General features: G+C 41.3%; 1 protein-coding gene across 6 annotated transcripts in view; it reads left to right on the top strand.

Annotated features, from left to right (window-relative positions):
• Window positions 1-18,108, top strand: part of KCNMA1 (potassium calcium-activated channel subfamily M alpha 1) — a 763,138-nt gene that overhangs the window by 565,153 nt on the left and 179,877 nt on the right. For all 6 annotated transcript variants that reach the window (XM_082611009.1, XM_082611010.1, XM_082611008.1 and 3 more), the window contains exon 14: window positions 2,652-2,807. In XM_082611009.1, the coding sequence (XP_082467135.1) occupies window positions 2,652-2,807 (156 nt within the window). The remainder of the gene's footprint in view (window positions 1-2,651; window positions 2,808-18,108) is intronic.

Below are 18,108 nucleotides of genomic sequence, written 5' to 3'. Positions count from 1 at the left end.
GTCCTGCCTTAGCAGGGCTGGTTCTCCAGATGAGAGAGGATTTGCCTCTAGACTCCTATGCAGTAACACTGGCATCTTCCACTGGACACTGGACCCAAAGTTCCCTCAAATGAAAAAGGACAGAGTTGCCAGAAACGAACAAGTTGAGTTCCTGGGTCAGTCACCCTTCTTTGTTTGGTGCACACAGACCTTTCAGCCTTTGGCATGTCCCTTGTGGCTCCCTGCCCCACGATTGGGAGAGATACGGTGGCCAAAAGAGGAGGCTGAGAAATGAAACGAACTTGAATTTTCTGTGTAATAACATGTGAACTATGTCTAAGGAACTCAATACCAGATGGGTACATGAGGGACCTAAGACATAAAATCCTGGACTTCATACCCTGGATGGCATATGGGGATGTGAGAAACCATCGTAAAAAGATTTGTTTGTTTATTTGAAGTTGCCATGAAGGTTACATAGTGTCTGTCTGGGGCTTGGACCACCCAAATCTCCTTTCACACTTGATGATTTACTTGTTCATGACTTAGATTTAATTTCTCCTCATTCTTCTCAGATGACATTCATGCAAATGAGTATTTCTCCACTTAGCCTGATGTATTCCCTACGATGCCAGGGAAGTGAAGGGGAAAAGTGGCCTTCTTAAGCCAGTGAGGGGTAGGGAGAGAAATGGGATAAAGGGCAGGGCTAATTGCTGGAATTGAGTCTATGATGTGGGAAGGTCTCTTATACTCAGCTTGACAGAAATTCCCATTTGCTCCTGCCCACACATGGGACTATTTTAACAGCTCTCATCAGGGAGAATCTTCCAGGAGTAAACACTGCTGGGTTAGGATTCACAAGATTGTTACAGAACAGAATTTTGCAAGAGGGAATTTCACGAGAGTGGTATTTCTGAAAGCCAAGCACAGAGCCATTGGACTTGGTCTTCGCTCCACAGTGGAGTCTTCCATCTCCTCCTGGCAGCACACCTGTCGTATATTGTCCTGCATATATACCTCCTTCCTGCTCCTTGTGTTTGCTGATATGTGGAGAGAGAAAGTAATTTCAGGGTCATAGAGTCTTGGCATTAGCAGGAGCCTCGAAGGGCTCTGACTCAGCCTCCTGTGCAAAGCAACAGTCTATCTACTGAGACTTGGAGAAACACGCACTGAGTTTTAGGGAAAAAGACCTTGCATTTCTGGAGGCAGCTTTCTCCATTTTTTAGACAAATTACATCCTTAGAGATTTCCTTTATAAAACAAGCTTAAAAAGTGCTTTCTTGTAATATGCACCAGTCATTCCTAATTCTGGCACTTGGAACAAAGCAAGACAAGTCTAATCTCTGCTCATCATAGCAGCACCTGAGGTGTTCACAGACAACTATCCTGTCTCCCTGGAGGAGTGGCCCTCCTTCAGACCAAAAGCTGCTGGCTCTCTTAACTGTTCCTCCAAAGATGTTTTCTAAAACCCACATCTCGTCTTATGCTTGTCATTTTCCTCTGGGAGTTATTCAGTTATCAATTTCCCTTTTAAAATCTGACTGTCACAACTAGATCAAGTGCCAGGGAACTAGCCTGACCAGTTCTCAACAGAAGGAAACCTTTGTATTTCCCATGATCTGAAGACCATTTCTAACAAGCTAGCGCTGGCTTTTTCTGTAATCTGTCACGAGATTGACTTCTTTCGGGGAGTTTTAGTTACACACACACAAGGTTTTTTTGTTTTTTGGTTTTTGTTTTTCCTGTCCCCTCATGTCTGCCAAGTAAGGGCTTCACATTTTGGATTTAAACAATTGATTTTTTCTTTTAACCTAAATGCTGTATTTGATATTAAGTTCTTTTAAATCTTTTCTGGTTGATTTTTGCCCATTTTTCCAACTCTGGAGAACTTTCGAACCTCGATTCTTTCATCCACTGTATCATCGCTGACTCTCTGCTTCCTGCCACTTAAAAATAATTGGATGAACATGCCTCTGGGTCCTCGTCGCAGGGTCTGACCTCACTGTTGAATAGGATCAGTCCATCTGCAAGAGATTGTAACACATCTCCACTGTGATGTGCCGGATGATTTAGGGCAGTGCTTCTTGAAATGTGGTTGCTAGCTCAGCAGCTCAGCGTCACCTCGGAACTTGTGAGAAATGCAAATTCTCCAGCCTTACCCTCCCCGCAAAGAATCAGAATCTGTGCGGGAGGCCCGACAAGTCGCGTTAGTATAAACCCTTCAGGTGATTCTGATGCCCACTCAAGCTTGGGAGCCATGGAGCAGACGTTCTGGGAAGGCAGACAAAAAACGACATCTACAATACCCAGGCGTCTGGCAGTCTTAAGGTTTTTTGAGGAGCCAGTTTAGAGCAACCTAGCCAGACATCCTAGTAGCACGGGCTGACGTGTCTGTCACAAGAGGAAATTCCCTCTGGACTCTGTTTGGCTCAATGACAAACCCAAGGGGAGGACTTGGGCTTGGTAGGTACAGAAGCAATGTTCCAGAGAGACTGAAGTCTGATGAACAGAAGAGGTGAATAAAAGCAGGAAACTCCAGACCCAGGCAAGGGAAAGGAAGGCTGAGTCTGGGTGACCCTGAGCTGTTGGGCAATGCTGCATTTCCCAGAGGAGATTTTAACCAATTGAACGTTTAACGAAGAAAGGTCTCATACCTGTTTTTGTTTCCGCAGGCCCATCTGCTAAACATCCCAAGCTGGAATTGGAAAGAGGGGGATGATGCAATCTGCCTCGCAGAGCTGAAGCTGGGGTTCATCGCCCAGAGCTGCCTGGCTCAAGGCCTCTCCACCATGCTTGCCAACCTCTTCTCCATGAGGTCATTCATAAAGGTAACGTCTCGTCCTATTAGAGCACATTAGCCCCAGATTCAATTTGTCGTGGGGTTGAGTAGAGAGCACAGCTTAAACTCAAAACAGATCGGCGGGCTTTAACCACTTTGGTTAAGGAGAAGTTCCTTGTTACAGATTTGGGCACGAGGCCAGCTTCTTTCAAAATTATGTTTTTATTTTTATTTAGCACATCCACGGCCATTAAATGATTGTTCAAAGCACAATCCTCTCTTTTTTTTAGATAAACCACATGTTTATCTATCAACAAAGTCTCCACTGTTAAAACAAAACTATGATTTATATACATTCCATATGGCACCAGAGCGCCTAAAGAAAAGAATTATCCTTTTGCTCTTTTACATCAAGTGGCTGGTGGACCTCTCACTGTGCAGAGAAATGCAGACCATGTGTTTGTGCCGAAGCCCAAACCCTAACAACATAATTCATTTATTTATTTCTGCACAATCAAGGAGGCCAGCGGGGCTGACATGCCATGGTTGTTTGAATGGAGAGTCAGAGGAGGAACTAACTGAGTCGTGGGCAGCGGGGCCCTTTACACCGTGAGACAGGCAGTCTGGATATGCTCATCCCACGGTCAGCGATTCACCCCACAGGGCTGGCTGCTCAGCCCCTCCAAAGTGGCCCCTGCCCACTGGACCAACTCAGACAAAGAAAGACCCAACTCTGTCCTCATAGGCCAGGCCAGGAGTGTTTCCAGGACATCAGGTTGAGGGTCCAGGACCCTACTAAGAGGGCTTTTGGAGCTCTTAGTGATGACACCAGTCCTTATCCTTAGATTGCTCAGCCTAGACAGTCAAGGTAGCAAGCCGGTGCAGTAAATCCTGTCTCGTTTGGGCCTCCCTGATTTGGCGTTGGTGGCCATTAGCTCAGGATCTGGCTTTATATTCCCCTCCCTGTTATTCATTTATTTACATTCCCCTTCCTGAATTACTAGTGGTTGAGGTGGGAAATGAGTGTGTCACCGGGAGATCCTGCAGAGGGGCCAGAAACTCTGAAATCGAAGGTGTGAGATCTTCAGCCTTTTGCTGCATTGTTGCTGTGTCCACCACCGGCAGTAAGTTACTTGGTGAGGTTGAGGAAATGGCCCTGGATGCAGTGAGAGGGATGCGTGGGAAGGATGAAGATGCAGGTGATGAACTAGCTGCATGTCAGGGCTCACCCTTGGCATCCATAAACTGTGTGACTTAGCACAGGATTTCTTTCTAGGTCCTCACACTCTGTACCCACCTCATTATTTAGCCAATTTATGGTTAACATTACTCTACATAAAAGAACAAATTGTTTTGGAGTCCGTTCAATCACTTTAGCAATGGGTGCCTTGATTAAAAAATTCTTTACTTACTATATGCCCAAAGACCTTGACTCCGCAGAACCCCTGGCCCAGACCCAGCTCACAAATAAGGACATGGCTTTCCTTTGAATGGCTTCTTTAATCCATGCTGCCAGTCCCCTGCCTGGCTACAGCTGAATGTAGGCAAAAGGAGGTGGCAGGAAGGTCTCTGTGGCTGGACTTAGAGACAAGCCCGAAAGCCAGAGGCAGCCTGGTGTCTCCCAGGGCTCTTATATTCAACAAGGAGCCCAGACCAGGATAAAGGACTGTCACCAAGAGAGCTCCTCTGGCTCGTCCAGCCAAGCTCCGGGGGTTTCTTCCAGCAGGGGATTACCCACAGGACCAGCACATGTCTGAGGACTTGGGCTGTGCTTCCTGGTGTTGATGAACATGGCCTTGGCAGGGCCCCACCACACATGGGGCACTTGACATGCGTATGTTTTGATTTTGTGGTGCCTGCCTGGAAACTAGAGCTGCCTGTCAAGAAAATTAATAAAATGGATGTGATGCTGATTCTTCAGTGTTCTTACCAGCAGGGAGAAAGAACCTCTGTCCAACTTTCCTCAAGACCCTGAAGGGCCTCACCTCTGCAGCCAAAGACGTCCCCTCCAGCCCAGCTAATCCCACTGCCAAGTTCCTGTTTAGGAGGACCTGTGGGAGAGGCCCAACCAGGCCCTGGTGTAACTCAAAACACATTTCCCTCCCAGGGTTATGTTACCATGTTCTTTCTGTCCGGGACCAACTCCTCCATGTTTGGAGGTAGCTCTCTGAATATGGCCTTTTGACATTCAGGTGATCTTTGTGTTGGAATTTGCTAAGGCACATGACCAGGAAATAACAAGGCTTCCCTTCATATTTTTTTTTTTTTTGAGATAGAGACAATTGAAAGCACGTGCTCCCCATTCTGTAGTGTCCTCTTTGTGCTCTCCAAATCCCAGACCCTTGTCTCTTTTAGGTCATAATAAACACCATAATGATGCTCTCCTTGGCCTGTTTTATATATTAGCTCCCATTCCAGGGATCACAAAGCCTTTACTTATTTTTATCTAGGGTGTTGAATGGAAAAGGGAATCTATACATGGATAACTGTTTGCAGAAATGGCTTCCTTCCCCACTGTCCCCTACAGTGTGTCCTACAGCAATGTGTCCTACAGCAGGGAATTCATCAGCACTTCCATGGGGACAGGCAGGCCTGTTAGGATGGAAAGTGGTGGATTGAGGCTTTGGCAGCATCTGGTCCCTTGAGAATGCTTAGTGTTTCTGGAAGCCAAAGTTGGAGTGTGAGCTCTTCCTCTCCCTGGCCCTGGGCAGGTATGACATCTGTTCTTTACTCCGAGAGAATACATGGTACTCTGGCCCTGCTGAAAGAAGAAAGAACAAGACTGAAACAGGGATGATACATCACAGTGACTGTCCACTAGGCTTTTAGAATGCATGAGACCAAAAAGCCAAGACTGACAGTGAGGGTAGTAAGGTTCTATGAAGGAGAGAGGGACTACTGATACATGGAAGCTACCAAAGAGACCCAGCCCTGAGGTACCAGGAAATACGGGGGAGCACCTGTTTATCATTTCAGCATGGTCACTTTTGCCCCAGGGCGCCAAGTCATTGCCCCTGAAAGCCTAGCTCTGAATTGATCTAAACTTTCTGGGAATCTGTTTCTAATTTTAGCCCACATCTTTGGGGGTAATGATTTCCTTAAGTTTCCTTAAGAATTCCTAATTACTATTAAAGACTTGTTTCTGGCTATTTGTCCTTTGCTCCACTTAACCTTCAAGACATGACCTGTGCAGTTTCTGGTGCTCTGGGGTTTGTTTAACAAATCCATGCTAACCTTACAGACAATACCTTTATGAAAGAGGCTCAGGCTGGCCACTCAGGGGTCCTGTGGCCCAGCAGCTTGTTGCTCAGGAAACAGGTGAAGCATTTTGTCCAGCAGCACCCAGCTCTCGCCCTTGAATGCCTTGAAGGAGTGCAGGCAAATGCCCTGATTCCTGTGACTTGTCAACATCTACGTTATCAACCAGGCCCAGAACATCCTGTTCATTGACTGATATCTGATCTCCTACCACCCGCCTGTCAGGTTCAAGTGAGAATATTCCTAATGTCTTCTGGAAAGACCAAGACAAGGAACTTATGTAGCCTATCAGTCATTGCCTCATCCGTGAATAAGTGGCCGCATGTATCTCTCCTTGGCATCCTCACTTGGATGTAATTTAAGATCCACTGATTTAAAAAAAATTTTTTTTTGTTTTTGTTTTAGAGTTTTACCATGTAATACTTAACTTTGTCTTCAACGTATCTGGTTTCAAGCTGGGGCTTGACCCGCCGTCTTTGTGAATTGTGCTGTTATTTTTACCAGGATTAGCTGTCCTTGGACATGCTAAATTATGTGTGTGGGTATTATGTGTTTTAGAGGGTGATTAACTCTTAAAATTTCTTTTCAATCCACACTGAGTCTTCAAATTTAGCACATTTATTCAATAAATTGTTCTCAGGATCGCCAATGATTTTAACTCTGCTAATCTACCATTTTACACACACACACACACACACACACACACAGCCTAGAACATGGTATGTACTCCATAATTATTTCTTGTTTGAATAAATCAATTATGAAATTGGAGGAAGTACATGATACACTTCTTGTATTTTTTCCCTATTTTACAAGATTTATGGGTGAAATTTATGGGTGGAATTTATGGGTGAAATTTACTTAATATTGATCACAGCACAGTCCCCGCCATCACATTTTCTATTTCTGAATGGGGAAGCACTAGGGAAATCAGGCTCGTCTTATTCAGATTGTATCTTGGTTGAGGTGGACTTTGCTGGACCTGGAAACCATTTGTTCAGTATTGCTGTTACCATATTGCGATAAACTGTCAACAGTGCAGAGTCCTGGCACTAATTGTAGCCAAGGGAATTGTTTTTAGTCCCTTTATTTTGTTATGTTTATGTGCGTATGTGTGTTTGTATATATGCATGTATTAAAGCATTATGGTTTAGGAGCTGGAAATAGAAATCAAGAATCTTTAATAATAGCTAGAATATACTGGGTTCTAACTTAGTGCCAAGCCCTATGCTAAGTGCTGTATAGGCATCATATCATTTAATTCTCACAATGACCCCACCCAAACCTGGCATTATTATTATCACCTCTTTATAGTGGCAGGCACTGTGGGCTAAGGGAAGTTCAGCAACTTGTGTGAGGATATAAAGCTTGGAATTGACAAACTCACATGTTAAACTAGGTACACTGGTTCCAAGTATGTCCTTGAGTATACCTTCATAACTTTCTGTAGCTTATTTTACGGGAAATATTGATTCAGTAGAGATTCCCCAGGCACCTACCATATTGCAAGCAGTGTGCTAATCACACTGTCATCCTTATGGCTAGGAGGCGCTCATAAGTTTCAGGAAGCTTCTGTTCTGACTGGGATGTATGGGCACATGTTTGCACAGCCCCATCCTGTGGGTTTTGTTGGCCTTTCTCTCTGGCCAGCTCTATAACAGCAGAGGTCACTGCATCAAGACAGGTGAGGAATTAGCCTAGGCTGGGATGAGTTAAGGTGGGAAAATGAACTGGGCTGTCAAGAAGGAAATGACATTACACTCTGCTTTATTCAGGGGGTGAAGCTAATTGGCTTAAGTAGGTGCTTCTGGGGGATAACAAGCGATTCTTATTGGCTAATGAGTGTAAGCTCTGGAGACCAGAGACATTCATCTAGATGAGGGAAGCATGTTAGAAGCAGGGATCAACCCTGTGTGGAGTGGGAGAGTGGTGGGTGACAGAATCTCTGAAATGGGGTCAGGGCTCCACCTGATAAGGCTGGGATCTACGTGGCGTCTGCTCCAGGAGGAAACGCTGATGGTGCCAGAGTAGAGGGTTTGCCTGCAAAGTAAACCCACATGGTGTAACTTAGCTAGTGAGATGCAAACTGTTGCTTATTCCATACTGAAGGCCAATGTGATCACCCTGATCACCAATGGTATCGTGACAGTGGGCTTCTACAGACATCCTTTGTCAGTGGAGAGAGAGCAGCTCCCACTACAGGTATACTCACTTCCTCAGTAATCTCGTTTATTCTCGGGAGTCCTAGATATATAGATGACTCCCAGATTTATATATCTATCCAGAACCCGATCCTAGTATCATTTATTTAATTGCTACTCACCATCTTTATTTGAATGTTTCATCTCCTCTGAGACCTAACCTATCCAGAGTGGAATTCCTTTTCTTTTTCTGTAAACCTGGTCTTCTCCCATTGCACTATTGGCAAGGTCATCCTTCCCGTTGCTCAGACTAAAGCCTTTGGATTCCACCTTAGCTCCTTTCTTCCTCTCACGTACCATATTCAATTCAGCAGAAAATCCACTTGGTTCGACTTTGAAAATAAGCCCAGAATCTGAGCACTTCTCACTACCTTCACTTTACTATCAGATCCAGACCACCATCATCCATCTCCTAGAGTATTATACCAGCATCCTAATTGGCCTCCCTGCTCTGCCCTTATCCCTCCCCTATTCTGGTCTGTTCTCATTACAACATCCTTCTCAAGCATGAGTCAGATACCGTCACCCCTCTGCATAAATCTCTCCATGATGTCCCATCTCATCAGAATGAAGTTCTTACAAACATCTATAGGTCTCAAGCAGTAGGGTTCCTGTGACCTCACTGGCCACATCTCCTAAATACTCTCCTGCTTCTAAACGTCATCCACACTCCATTTAGCTAGTCTAGGAATTTTGCATTTGTTGTTCCCTCTGCCTGAAATGCTCTTCCCCTAGGTAGCTGCATGACTTCCCTCCAGCGAATCCCTCATGTCCTTGCTCAGTGTTAATTTCTCAGAGGCAACTTTTTCTAAACCATTAGAATTGCATTTTGAAAAAAGAGATTAAAAGCAAACTTTTAGTTGAAGTATAATATACAAACAAAAGTATGCATCTGATAAATGGATAGCTTATTAAGTATTTACAAACTCACACTCTCATGTAACCAGGACCCAGATTAAGAAACAGTATATTATTAGTAACCCAGCAGTCCCTGTTTTTAAAGCCAGATGGCAGTGTATGTGTGGGTCTGTTTTGGGGCTTTCTTGGGAGCATTGACATCTCTAAAATGTTGAGTTCTCCAGTCTATGAAGATGGTATACCTGTAATAAAGGGATGCTTTATGAATCAACAGTTTTCCTGGCAAATACAGGGCGATCAAGAAGAAAGTGACCAAACTCATAGATTTCTCTGGGGCTTCTGAGGGTCCCTACAGGGAGTAGGTGTCCCCCTTCACCAGATTCCCTAGGAAGAATCTAGATGTTCTCTTAGGCTTCATGGGGTGAATAAAATTTCCATGTGAAAAAACATCAAAATTGCATGTTAAAAATTTGCATCCCCCGTCCCGCCACACCCCATACGTGCACATCCTTGTTGATTCTCCTGGCTTTGTTTTTCTCCATGGTATTTGTTTATTGCCTCTTTTCCCGGAGACACTGTAAGCACTCTGAAGCCTAGAGCTGCTTGCTGTATTCCCAATGCCTAGAACAGCACCTGACTCATAAGGGGTCCTCAATACACACATGTCAAATGAATGAATGGAGCCTGGCGTGAGCAGCCTTTATCCCAGACAGCTGGGTGGGGCCAGGACCAGCAGGGACTTACAATTTGGGGTGATTTTGGTGCGGAAACCTTCTTCCTTTGCTACTGTACGTGGTTCCTTTGCCAAATTAAAGAGCTTTGACTCTATGTAGACACTTGAAATGCAAAGCTTTATAGTCCTTGGAGAGGATGCGTGGAGGCTGGTTAGATTTGGTTATAAACCATTTCGATTGCCAGAAAATCCAGTCAGTGTGTTGTTTAAATTCACAAATCAAAATAAACAGCCATGGATTGAAATGAATTTGCTAAACCTCAGTATCCCATTTGGGTCAACATCATTGTGCATCCCCTTTCCTTACTGCTTGAATCTCATGAGATCCGGGGCTCTGTCTGCCTCCCCCGACGCCTTTGACTCTGCCCAACATGACTAACGCCCACCTGAACGTAGAGCAACTTCCCTGAAAACGATTTCAAATGAAGAAAGAATTAATCCATGAACTATTAACAGGGATTCTGTTCTCCTCTGGCCCTGGTAATTTCTAGAACATTGAATTAAAGAGTTCTCAGACCTTTACAAATTCTCAAGGCAAACATTATTAGCAAAGAGAAGCCCATACAGCATGTTAGAAAATAGCCAGAAAATGTCAGTGGAATTTCTGAATAAAATAAAAAAGGTTGAAACTCCCCTTCCCCATCTTCTCCCCTTCTCCCTCCCTTCCTCCCCCTAACATGGTTAGAAAGTCATTTCATGTGTCTTATATGTTTGGTCAATCAAAGGCAAACATACGTGATTGATGGTGACAGGGAACACATTTAATTCATTATTCTTTACTTTGCAGCAAAATGATTTGTGTAAACTGTCTGCCTAGCATTAAAGGTAAAACAAACTTAGAAACCCCAAAATGTTATATTTTTGTCTAATATTTTCCTTTTGGTTTTATAGCTGTAATCACATATGGATTCTTTTATTTGGCTCTTGGCAAGGACTGAACAAAGGGGAAGCAACACAGAAAGATTACATAATATACAAAGCCCTGTGCCTGTTGAGGATGGAGCCACAGAAACTGCAGTGGCTAGGACTCAGCGTGAAACCCAGGAGAAGCTGCCACACTCCCTGGCCCTTATCAGCTGGCAGGATATTGTCACTAATGTGAAGGAAGGCCCTCTTGACCAAGCCTCTGGTCCAACATCAAAATGAGCTCTTTCCGAGATTATTGGCCTTTTATTAATTGAGTGCATTTCTGAGCACACCTGGGCATCCACCTGGCCTTTCCCCTGCCCCCTTACAACTTCTAACTTAGGTTTTATGGGTGCTACCCACCATCAGTGATTTTTCAAGCAAAAATCTCAAAACGCTATTAAACTCTGAGGGATAAAATCTCAGATTCCCTTATTAAAGCTCTTGGTTATCACTGCCCTAAAGTGATACCAAATATAAATCTATGCCCAGAATAATGATGAGGAACCTGGAACTCTGAGGTGGCCATTCTACATATCTAGGGGGTGCAAAGTGAGAAACCACCATTGGTTCGATAAGGGAGATATTTTGTCAAGATCTTTAAAGTTATCATAGCACTCTAAGTGTGCATAGCACTTTAGAATTTATAAGATATGCATTTAACTTAAATTATTTTCATTTGGTACACAAGTATCGAGTATCATTTGGGAAATGTGCCTAATGCAGAGTAGCTGGCATTTCTGACTCTTTCTCCCCTGTAGGGTAGGAAGAAATAGGAGAAGAGGAAATAGAAGATGATGCTGGATGGGATTTGATAGAGCAAGGACCATGATGATGCTAGATCGTTGGGTTCTTAGCTCAGTGCTTTCCCCACTGTTAACACGTTGCTTCCCCTGGAGAAATGTCTCAAATATGAACACAACTTGGTTTTGTCTTCAAATCAATAGCTTCTAAGGGCAGAATTCACTTTGCAATATTTGTAAAAGTAGTATCCTAGGTTTCTCCAACCATGCCAAACCACATGCTATAAAAAGTAAGACATTTTTCAAAGGTGGGAAATTCTTCCATCTGCACCCATTCCCTCCATGGTGCCTTAGTCTGGAAAAGACCCAGGAACTATTGTTTTCCCTAGACCATAATGCCTCGTCATGTGGGAGAATTGGTTGCTCGAGTCAAGTGCCGCAGTGGATCAGGGGAGGGAGATGATGACCTATTTGCTGAGGGGGAATGTAAGAAAGCTCAAAAGCATAGTCCCAACCCTCTGAAGGAGAGCGCAAGTGAGTCAGAATGCAGTATGGTAGATTTCCAATGGGGGCAGGGTGGGGGGTCGTATCAGTAAGAGGACATGCAATCCAGAGGGTTAAGCAATGCCAAGAAGAGGAAGAAAGGAAAATTTCTAACACTGTCTTTTCCAGATAAAGTTTTTAATTTTGAAAATGTGGGGGATTTCTCAAACTGTTAAATAGAGATTTTCCATATGACCCAACAGTTCTACTCCTCGATGTCTTCCCAAGAGAAATGAAACCATATGTATTAATGTCCTCTGGCAGCTATAATAAGTTACTACAAACTTAGTTGCTTACAACTGATGTTTCTCTTCTTTTTCTGGAAGCCGAAAGTCTGAATTCAGTTTCACTGGACTAAAGTCAGGGTGTTTGCAGGGCATCTAGTTTCCATAAAACTAGAAAACAAGTATTCTGCCTCTAAACTATAATAGTAGGATAGCCATAAGATAACAGTTACAGGCATTCCCATTCCAAAGGGGAGAAAATGGAAGGAAGAAAGGAGCTACCAGCCCCAAGTACCTTCAAAATCCAACCAGACAAACTCCATTGGGTTTTAAGATCCGGGAATAATCCTCTGTGGCTTAAAATTGGCATTAGGTAATATGATTCCTCCAAATGTGTTCTTTTTCAAAGTTGCTTTGGCTATTCTAGTGTTGTTGCCTTTTCATATACATTTTAGGATCAGCTTTTCTATACCTACAAAAAATCCTACTGCTCTTTTGATTGAAACGTGTTAAACCCATAGACCAACTTGGGGGAGCATTGGCATCCATGAACATGGATTCCAACCCATGAACTCGGTCTCTCCGTTTAATTAGATAATCTTTAACTTATTTCATCAGTGTTTTGTGGTTTTCAGCAAACGGATTCTGTACATTTTTGTTAGATTTATACATAAGTATTACATTTTGGGGGAGATATTGTAAGTGGCATTTTTTTTTTTTGAGAGAAGCAAGACTTTAATGAAGAATGCTACAAGTTATGGACAATAATTAGTTCTCATTTTTAAAAAATTACAGAAAACACTTTACTGAAATTCTTTTTTCCTAAAAAGATAGTCTTTAAGGATGTCTGAGAGACAGCAAGCACAACACAGTACAAAAGGAGAAGGGAATGTTGAATTCCAGTGCAAGACACTAACACAGCACAATTAGGGAATCAGGCGGAAGCAACCATTTCACAAAGAATGGAATTAGGCATTTATACTCAATCAGGATTTTTTTAAGCTTTAAAAGTCCAGCATAAAGAAGGGAATTGGGAAGAGAGGATGGGGAGAGCGGCTAAGCTTATCTACAATCACCATTTTACCAAAAAACACACTGGTTCAACCACGTGAGAAGTGGAGGTTAAACCTGCCTACATAGCCCAGCAAATAGAGCAAATGCCAAGGCAGTCACGTCTAGGAGTTGATGTCACAACTGGCTAAACAGTTTTTAAAGGGACTCTGATTCCACCAGGACTGGCCTCTCATCAACCTGGGCTCATGACAGATGAAGTTCCTTTGCATGTGCATCAGAAGGCCAAAGCTTTACCTGGAACAAGTTCGCTCCAAATAATGCTCATGTTGCTGGTTTTAACAGGTCATGGAGTCAAAAGTGACTCCTAACAGACTCCACCATTTCCTAGGAGAAGGTTCTACTGATTACCAGGGATTTAAATTCAAGCAAACCACTAAAGAAGGGAAATACTAATGGTATTCTGGCACTGTACAAGCTAAAATTCAGTTTCCAATTGTTCATTGGTGGTATGTAGAAACGCACATTATTTTTCTGTGTTGACCTTGAATCCTTAACTCTGTTACACTGGCTAGCACTTCTTCCAGGATATGGAATATGTGGAGTGAGAGTGGACATCTTTGATTTATTCCTACTCTTAGAGGGAAAATATTCATTGTTTCACCATGAAGTATAATGTTAGTTGTAGGTGTTCTGTAGATGTTCTTCTTCTGAGGTTGAGGAAGTTCTTTTCTATTAACAATTTGATGAGAGTTTTTATTGTGAATGGATTTTGAGTTTTGCCAAATGCTTTTTCTGCATCAATTCATATAATCATGTTGTTTTTGTTCTTTACACTGTTAATATGGTGGATTACACTGACTGATTTGAGAATATTGAACCAGCTACTGTGCATTCCAAGATAGACCCCACTTGGTCATAGTGTGATTTATTTATATCTATATCTATTTCTCTCTTTCTCTCTCTGTCTCTCTGTCTCTCTGTCTCTCTCTCTCTCTCTCTCTCTCTCTCTATATATATATATATATATATATATATTTATAGGTAGATATATAGATTTGATTTGCTAATATGTTTGTGAAGATTTTTTATGTCTGTGTTTGTGAGTAGATATTGTTCTATAGATTTCTTACACTGTCTTTGTCTGGCTTTAGTATCAGGGTAAAGTTGACTTCATAAAATGAGTTGGGAAGTCTTTCCCTTCTATTTTCTGGAAGTGATTGTGTAGAATTGGTTTTATTTTTTCCTTAAATGTTTAGTAGAATTCACTAGTGAAACGATCTGGGCCTCAATTTCTTTTCCCAAAGGTTTTTAAAGACTAATTTAATTTCTTTAATAGCTGTAAGTCTATTTAGGTTATTTATTTAATCCTGAGTGAGTTGCCGCAGTTTGAGGTTTTTAAAAAATTTAGGAATTAGTCTAATTTATTTGAGTTGTTCAATTGATGTATGAAAGTTGTTTGTAGTTTTCTATTATTGCCTATCTAATGTCTGCAGGGTCTGTAATGATAACCTCTCTCTCATCCTTGATTTTTTGATTTGTGTCTCCCTCCCTCTCTTCCTTTTTTTAAAAAATTTGTTGTCAGTCTTATACATGTAAATTTTGCTGATCTTTTCAAAGTCTTTTGGTTGCATTATTTTCTTTATTTTTCTGTTTTCTTTCTGCTTACTTTGGGTTTATTTTACTCTTCTAGCTTAAATGAAGCTTAGGTTATTGATTTGATACTTTTCTAATATAAGCATTTAATGCTATATATTTCCTTCTAAGCACTGCTTTAGGTGCATTCCACAATTTTTGAAATGTTGTATTTTCTTTTTCATTTAGTTAAAAATATTTTATAATTCCATTTGAGAATTCTTCTTTGACCCACGGGTTATTTAAATGTGTGTTGCTTAATTTCCAAGTATTTAGAGATATTCCTCTTATATTTCTATTATTTATTCGTGGTCTGAATCCATTATGGTAAGAGAACCTACTTTGTATGATTTCACTTCTTTTAAATTTGTTAGTGTGTTTTAATTTTATTTATTTTACTTTTGGATGCATTGGGTCTTTGTTGCTGCACATGGGCTTTTCTCTAGTTGCAGCGAGCGGGGGCTACTCTTCGTTGTGGTGTGTGGGCTTGTCGTTGCGGTGCGCAGGCTTTTCATTGTGGTGGCTTCTCTTGTTGCAGAGCATGGGCTCTAGAGTGCAGGCTCAGTAGTTGTGGCACACGGGTTTAGTTGCTCCGAAGCATGTGGGATCTTCCCGTACCAGGGCCTGAACCCATGTCCCCTGCATTGGCAGGAGGATTCTTAACCACTGCACCACCAGGGAAGCCCTGTTAGTGTGTTTTATACAGTCTATCTTGGTGAATGTTCCATGTGAGCTTAAAATATATAAAAAATATATATCCTGATATATTGTTGGATAGAGTGTTTTATAAATGTTCATTAGGGCCAGTTGGTGGATAGTGTTCAGTTCTATGCCCTTGCTGATTTTATGTCTACTAGTTCTACCCATTACAATGAGATGAGTGCTGAGTCTCCAGCTATAATTATGGATTTGTTTATTTTAGTTCTGTCAAATTTTGCTTTGTGAATTTTGAAACTCTGCTGAGGATATATATGTTTGGATTGTTGCATTTGCTTGATGAACTGAACTTTTTGTCATTATATATTGTCCCTAATATCCTTGGCAATTTTCTTTGTTCTGAAATCTGGAAGACTTCAGATCTGATTTAATAGACCCACTCAGTATTTCTTTTTGATTAGTGTTTTCGTGAAAAAATGTATCTGTTCTCATGATTTTTTTGTTTGAACCAAACTAAAAGTATATCTTTAAATTCTAAGTGATTTCCTTATAGCCAGCTTATAGTTGGGTCAATTAAAAAAATTATTCTCTGAATCTCCATTCGTTAAAAGGTGTACTAGACCATTTATATAAAATGTAATTATAGATATGTTTGGATTATATCTAATATTTTATTTGTTTTCTGTCAATTTTCTCTGTTTTAGTTCTCCTCTTTCCTCTTTATTTTCTTCTTTTGGGTTATTTTGAATATTTTTAGATTTCATTTCATTTATAGTGTTTCTTATTATATAACTTTATATAGTCTTTTAACTGATTGCCCTTGGGATTGTAATGTACCTACTTAACTTTACAAGTCTACTTAGATTCAGTGATTCACCAGCGTAATCGTATAGGTCTCTTTACCCTCCCCATTTTTTGTTGTACTTGTGTTGTTGAAAACACCATCAGACAATGCTATAACTTTTTCTTTTCCGTCATCAAACGTATTTTAAAGAACTCAAGAGAAGTATAGTCTTTTATATTTATTCTGGTATTTCCCATCTCTGTTGTTCTCTCTTCATTCCTGATGTTCCATCTTTCCCCTTGGAATCATTTCCATTCTGTCTGAACAACTTCCGTTAGCAATTCCTTTAGATCAGTCTGTTGGCAACAAATACAATTTTCCTTCATCTGAGAATGTCTTTATTTCATTTTCATTCCTGAAGGACATTTTTGGTGGGTACAGAATTCTGGGTTGACTAATCTTTTCTTTCACTACTTTAAGTATGTTGTTTCACTTCCTTCTTGCCTCCGTTGTTTCAGGTGAGAAATCTATAGTCATTTGAATTGTTAACCTATAAGTAATGAGTCATTTTTCTCTGGTTACTTTCAAGATTTTCTTTTTGACTTTAGTTTTCTCTCATCTGATTACACTGAGTTTAAGCATTATTTCTTTGGGTTTATTCTTTTGGGCCTGAGATTCTTGAATATCTAGGTTTGTCTTTGATAGAATTTGAGAAGTTTCCATTCATTATTTCCTCATATATATTTTCTGTACCATACTCTTTCTCCTCTCCTCCTGGAATTCCTATGACACAAATGTTGGACTTTTGAATATACCACAGGGCCCTGAGGCTCTATTCATTTTTTTTCAATATTTTTTCTTTGTTGTTCAAATTGTACAACTTATATTGATCTAGCTTCCGGTTTATTGATTCTTCCCTTTTTCATCTCCATCCTGTTATTGAGCCTATCCACTGAGTGTGCTAATTATTACATTTTTCAATTCTAGAATTTTCACATAATTATTTTTATCTTGTTTCTTTACTAAGGCTTTCTGTCTTTTAATTCTTTACAAAAGTGTTCTCTCTTAGTTACTGGAACCTTTTATAATAGCTACTTCAGGCTCTTGTTAGATAATTCTAATATTTGTGCCATGTAGGCATCGGATGCAAGTTGAGATTCTTTTTTTTTAGTTATTCATGTGCCAAGTACTTTTTTTATTGTATTCTCAACACTTTGTTTTGATATTATGAAATTCTGGGTCTTGTTTAAAACTTGCAGACACATTGGCGCTTTTACTGTGGCATGTAATGACCTGTTTTATTTTACACTGCAGTTCTGGCCAAGCTTCTACGGGTTGTAATTCCAACATGAGTTGAATGCTCAGGACACTGGCAGTGCTACTTGGATCTGTCCCACATCAATCTCGAACTGGGTGATAGTTCACATTATGCTTTAGCCCTCAAAATCCTTATATGCTGTGTAGGGTCACTTTCATCCTTGCACAGCTCAGGGTGAGCCCAGGAGTTCATAAGTAATTGTAAGGGACTCCTTTCTTAAGTCCTCTTTCTTTGTGATCTCCAGGGGGAATTTGAGCTTCCATGGGATTTTCCTTTTTATCCTCTCACCAGAAAGCTGGGGCTTTAGCTACCCTGGTTTATTTTACACTTTCTGCTACCGTGTCCTCACCTGGGCAAACCAGTGGGAGGACAAAGGGAGACAAAAAACAGTAGGGCTTTGCCTCACTATCTTTGGACCTCAGACCCTCTAGCCAGAAAAGTTTCTCCTGCCTCCTTTTATCTCCCATTGCCACTGCTGC

Source organism: Mesoplodon mirus (genome assembly GCF_964341445.2).
Source record: "Mesoplodon mirus genome assembly, chromosome: 2".
In the NCBI taxonomy this organism is placed as follows: Eukaryota; Metazoa; Chordata; class Mammalia; order Artiodactyla; family Ziphiidae; genus Mesoplodon; species Mesoplodon mirus.
Note: the sequence above shows the minus strand (reverse complement) of the source record. Positions and strands in the feature narration are given on the sequence as shown.